Raw genomic sequence first — 11,911 nt, forward strand, 5'->3', positions numbered from 1 at the left:
CTCTCTCTCTCTCTCTCTCTCTCTCTCTCTCTCTCTCTCTCTCTCTCTCTCTCTCTCTCTTTCTCTCTCACGGTGGCGTTGTAGCATATATCGTGAATTTTGCAGGAATTGAATAACGTCGAGGAATTGATGCGTCAACGATTTTACATTCGTGAGAAAAACTGCGTTCAGGAAACACAATAGTTGAATGAACGCTTAGTGCCATTTTCTTTTAGATTTACCGTGGATCCAAAAGAATATCAAAGGCGATAATCGCTCAACAGTTGCACAACCGTAATATTTTTTAAACGCACTCAAAATTACAGAATTTTCTAATGAACTCTCGCGTGTACTCTCGTTGTATCCGATTTCCCGCGGAGAGAAAAGGTCGATTGGAATAATTGTGTAATTGTGGAATAATTATAAAGGAAGCGTTTGCGCGAAGAGATCGCGTATCACACCACAGATACGCGAAGACTTGGTTGGAAAAATTGGTAGAAAGCCGAGGAGAGAAAGCAGGATCGACGAAGAGGAAGAGCCCACGACGCGCTGTTTTCGCGTCCGCGGATGTAAAAATAAGACATTGCCGAAGTGGATCTCGTCCCCACACGTTTTCGTAGATCCGAAAGTGTACTATCGGCTGCTTTCTGACGCGCAAGAAAGTCGCGCGTGATCGATCTTAATTTAGAATTCCCTCTCACGTACTTCGCGTACGCGATCGATGATCCATTCTGGGGAGCGTTTGCTCGCGTCGCCGACACAGGGCTGTTACCTTTCGCGAAGAAATCCGCGATCGCCATCGGCCATCGCTTGCGTTTTGACATCGATGTTGAGATCGAGGTGGCGCGTTTTTCGCCGGATTTATAAATACGCGTGTCATGGAATATGGAACGCGGAGCTGCATTTGACGTAACAACACCGCGGGCAGGTGCGCGCTTGCCGGAGGTAGAAAAAGGGAGCCGATTGCACACGCGTAAACTCATTGCGACGATGTCGCAGTGTCAATAGCGTGAGTCGCGGTGCGATCCAAGTGGAAGCACGCAGACGCGCGATCACTAACTCGCAAATTTCGTTGAATTCCGTTCAGTCGAGGTATCTTTTCGCTTCGCTTGGCTTCGACCAAGGAGGTTCTCTTGACAACGGAGAATCTTCTCGAGAAGCGCGACATCATGGCGACCTTTTTCGCATAAACTCGTGTGAATTTAAAGATCTCTCGAATAAATCGTAAAGAATCGGAAGCTCGTATGTTCCAAGAGAACTTGGAAAATTCCAAATCTGATTCGAAGGCTCTTCCTTGAGTGGTCTCCGCGAGATAGAATAGAGCTTTCCAAGCAATAAGAGATTTTGTAGGAAAACTAAAGAAATGCTCCTTTTTACGACGATTTTCGATCTTTCTATCGTCCGAGTTTGAGAAGCTTAAATTCGCGACATTGGCAAAGTCATTGAAATCGAGTCTATTATCCCTCGCGAATCGTTTTCGCCCTTTTCGCCCTCTCCGATTTATCCTCCAGTATACTAACATTCGAAAGGACAAAGAAAGAGAGAGAGAGAAAGAGATAGATAAAGAGTCGCTCACAGATAAGAAGAAGAGGAACGCTACAGGCAACGCAGCAGGTAGATAGTTGTGAAAGTGCGGTGGTTCTTCCAACACGCATGCCTGAAACTCGTTGACGCCGTCGCGGTTGTCGTCGTCGTCGTCGTCGTCGTCGTCGTCGCCGTCGCGCCTTCGTATCGACGAGTCGCTCGCTACAGCCGAAACGAGCTTCTTCGCGTGTGCCGACGACGAGGATGCGCAAGAGGACGGAAGGACAACAACAAAGAGAAAAAACGCAAGAGCGACGAAAGCAGAGGAGGCCGAGGCGTGTCGGATCACCTGATTCGCGTTACTTATGAAGAGAACGGTCTACGTGACCGGGTCGACAACACCACGTGTCTCTCTGTGACGCCGTCGCTGTCGTCGCGCTTGGCGACGCGCCCGTGCGTCCGCGACCACCTGCGACGGTGCTCGGTTAGCGTCGGCCAGCGTCGGGATCGGGGGATAATTAAAGCGCCGGAAGCGGAGGGAGGGAAGATCGCGACGGTGGTTCTTGCCAGGAGGAAGACGTCATTCGCGACTTCGGGTTGCGTTGCGACAAAAACGTAGCATGGTCGTCAGAGCAAAGTGGAACACGCTCGGAGGTAGAGGTGTAGGTAGGCGACCTGAGGAGGACCTCGTGATAAGAGAGCGAGGTCGCGAGAGGTTGAGGTAGAAGTGCCTCCTCAGCGAACAGGAAACAACGTCGCTTGCTCGGGACCGCGGGAAGTGCGTGCGGTTCCGCCGCGGGAGGACGTCGTCGTCGGCTGTGGTCCCGTCATTTTTCGTCATCCTCACGTGACAACACAGGCAAGAAGAAGTGTGCGCGTTTGCGGCGGATTGCGGTGATATCGCGTATCCGCGAGCGCATGTCACCAGCGCGAATCACGCTCGCGGATGAATATCCGCGCGGAAGACAGAGACGGCAGTGATTTATTTCGGCACGCTGCACTTTCGGAGGCAGAAGAGAGCAGCGGGAGAGGAAGCGAGAGGGAGGGGAAACGGACGGCTCTCGCGTGGCGAGAAAAAGAGAGGTCGCGGGATAGAGCGTGAGTGAGCCCGCTGCTTGCGTCAGTGGAGTACGCCGCGAGGAAACAGCCGCGTTGTTAGTCGCGGAGCGAATCGCCTCTCTCGACCGCAAAAGTCCACGCAGGGCAGAAGAGACGAGAAACAGACGGAAATTGCGGATGGAATTCCAGTGTGGACGGACGCGTGCGTCCTCCGTGTGCACGCGTGCATCAGTGCGCTCCAACGGGACGAAGCAGAAGAGCGCGTTTCGATTTCGAAGGTGCGCCTGGAGGAGCTGAGTGAAGGACTCGTCGAGCCAGCCGATCCTGACGCTATACGCGTCTGCTGGAGCTCTAGCGGTGAAGCGATCGAAGAAAAGACTCCGCGGAACTCGATTCACGCTATGACGCGTGAAGGAAGAAATGCGGACCACAGGATAACGACGAGGTACTCGACGATCGCGAGAGTGCACCTTTATCCGCCGATTTAACACTATCATATTGAGTATACACGCGCAAAATTGTCGTAGAAGACTCTTCTGGCCAGGTGTGACGGCAGACTTCTCGCAGAGAGGTTCGTCGCGGAGAGGAGGAGAGATTCCACAGACGGTCTCTTGAATTTACGCTACTACGCAAACAGTGGAATAATCCACGCGGCTGTAAAGGTGAAGAAATTGGCGGCGATAAGCGCCAGTACTATCTAATCACGGAATCGCTCGCGTCGTGTACACAACGCGATTCGTTTTAATCGGCATGGCGCGTGTAACGTTCCGAGTTTCGCTCCGTTCGCGCTGATCGACATGGTGTCAATCTGGATACAAGCGGTGGATCATCCGGTTACAGTCCGATCGAGGAACCTTCAGCCCGATCTTTTCTCCGATCGTCTCTGTGGTCCGGAAGAATCGAAGGACGATGCACTGGTGTTGATGCGCGAAGCGCGCGCCAAAGTCGTACCACGAGAGAAACGCAGACAACCTTTGCCCTTTAATCGTTTTCGCCGACCGGAAGCAGATCAATGATTATGCTGTGACGTATTCATAATAATCAAAGCAGTAGTAGACTTCATGACTGATGATACGACTCCAAGTCGGTGGTGATCGCACGATCGACGTTCGTTTCCGCGCGACAGAAGGGTGAAACTCGAACCGAGTGAGAGAAGAGTCTACTCTATTGAGTTGACGAGTTGTTCTTCTTATTATCGACACGATAACGTTCCAGTTAATTGGACTCGATCGATCTCACAGGATCCGAAAGAGAAGACAACTGCGATCGAGCTCGACAACGATCTCGTTGATTTGTACGGACTATTATCGAGTCGACCTCGTCGAGGTCGACGGAACGTTGTCCAGTGTCGAGTCAAAGGTTTCTCCGGTCTCAGAAGTGTCGTCGACACATTCGGCATCGCGAATACACCACCGCGAACAGAAACAACCAGCAGAGTGCGAACGTTTGTGGACGGGCGTGCGATAATTTCGCACGAACTCGCGACTAGTCATCGATCGACCGCCAGACGCCGTGCGCCGCGACGCCCTCTCCTTGCCTTGCTGCTTGCTGGTTGCGTCCCCACCTGTCTGTCCTCCCAGTCGTGTCAGACATTTACGTATCACGTCGGAAACACACGCCTGGCGTTCTCTCCTCTTGCCCCTTTCTTACTCACTCATTCCCTTCTCTTTTTCTATCCTTGTTCCCATCTCTCTTTATCTCTGTTTCCTCATCTTCCTCTGTCTCTCTTCGCATCTTTCTCCCCGGATCATCCACCGCAGGGGCCTCCACCGCAGATCCTATTCCTTTGGCGTGCGAGTCGCGCCCGCGCGACGTGACAGTTCGCAGATAGAGTCCTGCTGTGCGGGTGAAGGAAAAAAATCACTTTTTCCCACGTCATCATCATCATCATCATCGTTGTCGTCGTTGACTAGTCCGTCCATCCGTGCCAACGTGAGCGTCGTAGATGTCATAGGTGTCACACACAGGTGACGGTACCAACAGCCACGCGTCGTCGTGGCGTCTATCGCGACGGGCAGCCCCCGAAGATGTGTTGCGGCGTGTTTCAACGTGTGCGCAAAAAATGAGTGACTGAGTTTAACGTAACAAATCACATTGTTGTTCGCGAAATATCGCTCTAGTGAGTGCTACGTGTTCATCGCCGGAACGGTGATTCTCTGGGCGACGATACGCAACGACGATAAACAATCCCGGCGGACGATACGCCGAGACACGAGGGTGTGCGTGTCCGAGGGATCAGACAGAATTTCATTCGGATACCGCGGATTAGTCCGCGTCTGATAGGCTACGCCGAAGAACGAAGAATTTTGTTCTCGCAGATGCGAGGGATTATTTCGGAGCGAGAAAGTTGGCTGGAAGAACAGATAAATCCCTCTATCCGGTCGGCGATACGTCCATGCGCGCGCCCGATGTCGATTGGGTATACACGACGCGTACACAGCCAGGAGAGACAACACATACGTACTCTTTTTTTTTTTTTCATCAGAAGAGTCGCTCGACCGAGCGCGTCTTTTAATCACACCTAGACAGTCCAAAGACAGTCTGGTCGAATAACTCGAGCTTCAGAGGTAAGGCTCGCGAAAAGTAGAAGACGAACGACGAAGCGATGTTCTGCTTCCAAAGCCCGTTCACGAGAGCATCGCGCGGCGTCGGCTCGACCGCGTCGTTGTCAACGAGCAAAGCAAAGTCATCGCTGGTCAGCGCCATCCTGTCACCGACCAACAAGACGTCCAACAACTCGACCGAGTGCAACAGACGAGGCTCTGAGGCGACCAGCGAGGGTTCCAACTCCTCCATCAGATACATCGACCAGGCTTCGATGTCAGGAGGTAGCAGCACGGATACTCTGCCGGGTATCCGTGCCGATTACCTGGACCCTGAACCATTATCACCCGGCACGGTAGCGGATGCTCTCACCTCACCGAGCGGCATCACAGTTGTCCTAAACGAGAACAACGAGCGGCAGATTCTATCTCAGAAGAAGACTCAGCAAGAGCACGTTGCTCCGCGCTGCCAGTCGTTGCCATCGCCGACGAACAAGTCCAACGGCAACTGTTCCACCGGTAGTAGATGGCGGCGGAAGCTTCTGCTGCGCCTTCGCTCCAACGACTCCTACAACTCGAACAACGGCGAGGCCTGTTCCTCTTCGACGTCGCCATCGCCCGCGAGCGAATCCACAGCGGATTCGTCGGGCTCCTCGAGGAACCCGACGCGTACCGATGAGGGCACGACGCAAGGCAACGTCACGGCGACGACTGTCTCGTCGCCGTCGGTGCAGATCGACGTGACGGAAAGCCCGCGAAACGATACGGTCGCTGTTTCGATCGGCGACATACCGTCTCTAGAAAACGGCTTCAGCGAGCCCGAGGAGGACGAAGAGGATGTCTGTAATCCGGAGACGGAGACAGAGGAGGGCTCTTCCTTGCCATCCAGCCCAGCTGCAGCTTCCACCGTCGGTCTGGCCTCTTCCACCGTTCCTTACTACGACTTTCTGTCGGTGAGCGGCGGCGCGATGCGCCAGGAGACCACCAGCACCAGCTCGCCGCAGTTATCGTCGGGTGCGAGTATGCGCGACTCCAGCGTGGAGTCGCCACCCGCCGATACCTGCAGCTCCTACGGCGAGGATAGCAGCCCGGGTATCGACTCGTTGAAGCCCGAGGGCTTGGACACGTCCGGCTGTCTGCCGGTTGCGAGGTCCTGCCCGAACCTGGAGAGACAGAGCGCCGGTTGCTCGTCGGCTAGCGGCTCGTCCAGTCCGAGTCCGAGTCCCGGTCCAGCGGGGCCCAGGTTCAAGCCGCTCGAGGAGGGTGACATACAAGTGTGCTACCTGAATCACACCAAGACCCTCGTGAGAAAGATCTTGTCGAGCAAGTTTCTCAGACGCTGGGAGACGCATCATCTCTACCTCAACGACGCCTGCCTGTCCTCCAAGACGGTGAGTGTTGCCCACTGACGTAAATCCAGCGCTTTATGCGACGCGGCTCTTTGTGCGCTCGGTTAAGTTAGGATTTTACGCGCCGCGAGGTGTCTTGCGGTGCTTTTGCGTTTTCGAGCCCCTCCACACAACGACGACGGCGGACTCGCCGCGCGTCTCGGGTTATTTCAAATAATACGAGTTTAAGTTTCTCGCGAGAAACAGGCACTACAGAGAAAGAGAGAGAGAGAGAGAGAGAGATGTCAAGTCTAAAAAAATGTTTCGTTAAAATATAACGGCCGTAGGAGAGAGAGAGAGAGAGACGTGTGCCGCACGTATAAATAGATTTTATTTATATTGCCCGATCGAAGTTATATAGAACACGAAAAGGGCAAGTCTGTCTGTATCGGCGAGTATTTCGATCGGGCAGGTATTTTTACTCTGCGAATTTCGATCTATTTGCAGGTAGAATGGTGTCTCTGTGCATCAATTAATAGTCTTATTTCGTGATTAGCGCCAGAGAACTCCGTAACTCCGCTTGGGATCTCTATTCTCGGCTTAGGTCGCTCTCGAGCTCGTTACGTTACCGCGCGTAGGCGTAGTAGTAGTAGCGAGTCACCCATCTGCTGCATTGTATCATTATCCAGATTACTGGTTACTATGGTAATCTGCAAACAATAATGCGATTCTAACTGCTCGAGAGGAAATCCTGCCTGTCGTGCCTCATCTCTCAATAGGATTATTGTCCGCGCGCCGGACAAATTGATTTAAGATAGAGAGCGAAGTAATCAGTAAGCTATGTGAGAGATAAGCGCGAAGAATTCACTCGTCATCGGCTATTCCTCGATTACGCAAAAAGTTCCTGACAACCCGATATGTCGGGGAACGAGTCGTGCGCGCGCGGTTTGAACCCTTTATTATGATAGTGACGCGGTTGTTTTTGATAATAGCGAATTTATCTCAGTTGAGCTTGTCGCGCCACATCATCTACTTCGATGCGTTCTCTGTTTTTTCTTTTTTATTTCAAAGAGTTATACTCTTTCCAAAAATTCGGTTGCAGTTTTTCTTCTATTAACGGCACTTGGCGAGGTAATCGTCAATTCGTTACCAAGTTGAAAGGGATACCAGTATAGAGTTGGTATCGCTCTGTCAAATAGCATGTTCACTAGATGATGGAGGTATCGTCGGATATCCGGAGAAACTTCGATGCTGGATGTGAGAATATGATACAGGAAGGAATACCCCGAGTAGATAGAAAAACTTGTAGTGACTGGTCTAGTCCGATAAAGGTAGGAAAAGCCGTTGAATCACAAGAGAGGATACGAACGCTCAGCGTTCTGATAGGATGCGGATGGAAGTTGTCTCAGAGGCAATGGAGATCTGGGTTATGGCTCGCCCGATTCGTTACACTTAGTATCGCTACGCTGTGTTCGTTGGACAGCAGAGGAGAATCAAATATTTGATTCTCGCGGCTCATTCATTGGAGATAATAAGAATAATTGGGCCGCAGAAGATGCCTTGATGTTCAGCATGCTCGTAGGATATAGTAGGATCGCTGGACAGCAAGGCAAACTGAGGATCATGACTGATGACGACGAGAGATATAAAGAACGAAAAAAGGAATCGTCACTATAATACTCCGAAAACTCCGGAGTAAGATTCGTTCCTTATAATACAATGATAAGAGAAACTCGCGAGAATGACTTTTGCGTGCTTTTTATCTATGACACATCGTCGACAACTGAACTCTTGCGTTACTGAGCGAGAGGACCAGCTTTGCTCGTATTGTTCATTTTATTTCGTATTTTGTGACAATCTCCTATTCTGGTAAGTAATCGATCTTTTTTTACGCACCTGATGGTGACAAACTTCGCTTAAAGAAAATCGCTAGTTTTCAAACATTCTCTATTTCATAATTCGATTCGTACTGTCGCTTTGTGAGGTGCGAAAGACTCGTTTACCATGCAGTTCGTTATGCAAACTTTGCGCTGCGGAATATACGTATTTTATCATCGCGTTTCCCATCGTACTCGAGCCAGTGGCTTCCTGGCCAAAATTTTGGTTCTCTGCGTTAACTCTGCGAATCTCGTTGAATTTCAAAGTACGACACTACAGCCTTTGGGGCTAGAAATTACTCGATGTCGTTTCGTTGGCGCTTGAAGAAGGACTTGTTTAGATATTCTTTAACTTGCTGTGTTCAATCATATTTTTTGGGATGTATATAATCTGTCAAACCTGGGCAACTTTGAACTGCTATAACTTTATTGAAAACCAATATTTTTTTCCATATAGATATAGAAAAATCTCAGCTATAAGATAGTAGCGCAATAAAACCAAATCTTGCAAACAGATTTGCGTTATTTTTAAATTTTTCTAGACTTTTTACGAAAGTTGGCTTGGAAACGATAGAATATTCGTTCGAATCTCACACGTCTAGCATTATACGCGGGATATTAGTATATAATATTCTAAATTATCTCAATAGTTTATTTTCATTTAATTTTTATTCTTAATTTCAAACGAGCAATCTATGTATTAATTATATAGCTTACTCAGTCGCGCAGATATAGAATATATGCAATAAAAAAGTATTAAATAATCTATCCTGCGCGTCCTGTAATTCATCTTGGAATCTGCTCCTGGTCGTCATCGTGGCACTCAATGATGTTATACAAAAGTACGAGTCGATTGGAAACGCGCTAACTAATCGCGCGTAACTATCTTGATAACTTTTTATACTAGTAATTGATACCAAATTTGACAATTTTATTGCGTCGAATGTTCGATGGAATGTTTCGAATATGTTTCTTGTTCTCTCCATCATCGGTATATGCACGTCGTTGACTAGCGGATGACAAAGGTGTGGACAATTGGCGGGCAATGTTTTTGTCTTTTTAACCGATTGTTTTGGTATTCTCGTATGTCGCGCACTTTTCCGTCACCGAGTCGTTACGTCTCCAGTCGACGAGCAAAGTACACACCGCGACGCGGAGCACGTGTGCGTCGGCTCGTTATTTATATATTTCCCGTTGATTATTTACGCTGAGAAGAAAATATTTAAAAATTATGTGCGTGGGATATAAAGTTTATTTCCATAGAAATAAACTTTATACCTTGGAAATAAATTTCCAAATACTTTTTTCTCAGTGTAATCAGACTCTCGTCGACTTCGCGTTAGTTGACGCGCGTTTCTCCGGTCGACTCGTGTCTACGCGACTATCAGTGCCAACGAGTGTTTTGTGCGACAAAGCAGCCAGGAACAGGTTGTTAAATCGGGAAAGCAAGACACGGGACGTCAAGATACGATCAGTGGTATACGTATCCAGGTGTGTCGAATTTATTTAATGCACAGAATGTTTTCTGTTCGCTCTTGTGCAAACTGTATAATGTATTGCTTACTGCAATTAAGGATAAAGATTTGTTCGATTCAGGTGTCCTTAGAGACTTTTGCGAGGAGTCTTCGCAATTGCGGAAGCGAGCTTGTGATAATAATTCTGTTAATCATTGAGAATTGTGTTTGTGATAATATATTGTCTTTTTATCAGCGCGTTCTCAAATGAAACGTCATTTACAGTCGCGTCTGTCCCACGAGCCGATGTATTGCGGAAATTTATCATATCTATAAATATTTATTAACGAAGCATACCCGTCACCTTTATATTCATCGCTGAATATTAACTTATCATTTATTTATTCAAAGAATTCCAAAAAGTTCTCAGTGTACCTGAGATACGAATGTTACGAGTGGTGGGGGATCAACGCGATCGTAAAAATATATCGTGAGAATCCACGACGTGGTGTATAGGATGTGTGCGTGCGCACACACCTGTCATTTTCAGAGTTGCGATCGGCTCGCTGATCGTTTATCATCGCCAATCGATTGTCCAATCTCTATGCTCGCTTATCGATGGGCCAGCAGCGAACACGTAACAGCGAGACTCGCTCGGGGATCGGTCATCTCGGGCAACAATGATTGCGCGTCTCCCACCCCACGCTACCCTTTCTTCTCGCCTCTGCGACCTGCGTGTCGTTGGTGACTTTGCGACTCGCATTGTATCGCAACGCAGTCTGCATCGTCAGGATCGATACAGTCCGCAGTTGGGCGATTTATGGACGATATACGGCAAAATGCAGCGCGGTCGGTCGCGAGGGCATGGCTGCGGTCGCAGCTGCACCCAAGTGTAACGATGAGCGATCGGCAGGTCCTTCCCTACTCCCGCACACTACTGTTCGTCGTGTTTGTGGGTGATGACAGTTACGTAATCGCGATCGGGTTTTCCGCGCGAGAGTTCCCGACGAGAGAAAACCGTCGGGCACAAATCGGCTAAATTCATTACTTCCTCCCGTCCTTCGACGCGGTCCCGTCGACTGTTACCGGAGAACCACCGTCGTCGCTGCATTCTTGCCGTCATCCGCGAAATGCAATTTATCGCTTTTGCTTTATCGGGGAATGCTCTCTCCTTCTCTCTCTCTCTCTTTCTCTCTCGTTCTCACGCGTACCATGTAGAGTGCCACTTGATGTACTTCGTTGATGCGATAGCTTCTATTTTCGTATCGATGCGTTTGCACGTCCTCGACTACGAGCTTCAAACAGTACCGCATCTCTTTCCTTGTCTCCTCTCTCATAATAATGACACGTTCGTTATTAAATTGTTAGAGAATATTCAACTCAATGTAAATCGGCAGAATGAAATATCGGCGACAAGTATGCAAATACTCGACCGTGTCTAATTGGTGCGACTAATCATGTCGAGTGACACGCAATTTTTGCATAACATCGTGAAATCACGAGACCGCGGAGCGTACGTTCTCCGTTCGACCACACAGGAAGATGAAATTGTCTCTTGAGGAATATTTCGTCCGGCTGTCTATTGTCGGCTCGTCAAACTCCGCAAACTTTATTTTGCGATTGCATCTGACGCGTTAGACCGGGAGCACACGCAGAGCAAAGCGTAAGCGGTAAAAATTAAGCGATAAACAAATTGACCAGTCACAGTCGATGATTCTTCTGACGGGCCAAGAATAATCGATTGCGATCGATAAATTTGCTTACTGCTTAAATCTTGTTGTTTTTTGTATGCCATTCGCTTCAGTGTATAAACCGTTGCTGGCGACTTACCGTGTTTCGATGCGTTTATTAGCGCAAATTCGTCGCTTTTGCACTTTTACGCTTATCGTTATTTTTCGCTTATCACGGTCGAACGATAAGAGCGCACACGTCATCGATATTCGCGCGAGCACACTCTGCGAATATTAATCCGTATTTTCTCGCTCGTCGCTTCGCGTCGCGTCGCGTCGTATCGCGTCGCGTTTCCAACGTTTCGGCCGATCTCGCGTTCCGTAATTATCGCGTTGGTCGTAGAAGATATTATCGAACCGTAAGATCCTCTTTCTGTCTCTCTCTCTCTCTCTCTCTCTCTCTCTCTCTCTCTCTCT

At 49.2% G+C, this 11,911-nt stretch overlaps 1 protein-coding gene across 2 annotated transcripts in view; it reads left to right on the forward strand.

Moving 5' to 3' along the window:
- The first annotated feature begins 8 nt into the window (after positions 1-8).
- LOC116848741 (C-Maf-inducing protein-like) overlaps positions 9-11,911 on the forward strand; it is a 47,629-nt gene continuing 35,726 nt past the window's right edge. The window contains exons 1-2 of one of the 2 annotated variants that reach the window (XM_032825161.1): positions 9-273; positions 1,558-6,496. In XM_032825161.1, the coding sequence (XP_032681052.1) occupies positions 5,168-6,496 (1,329 nt within the window). In that variant the 5' untranslated portion in view covers positions 9-273; positions 1,558-5,167. Of the gene's footprint in view, positions 6,497-11,911 lie in introns of both variants that reach the window. The other variant, XM_032825160.1, reaches the window with a different exon arrangement.

Source organism: Odontomachus brunneus, unplaced genomic scaffold (genome assembly GCF_010583005.1).
Source record: "Odontomachus brunneus isolate Ranch 3 - 2012 unplaced genomic scaffold, Obru_v1 Obru_scaffold_100, whole genome shotgun sequence".
In the NCBI taxonomy this organism is placed as follows: domain Eukaryota; kingdom Metazoa; phylum Arthropoda; class Insecta; order Hymenoptera; family Formicidae; genus Odontomachus; species Odontomachus brunneus.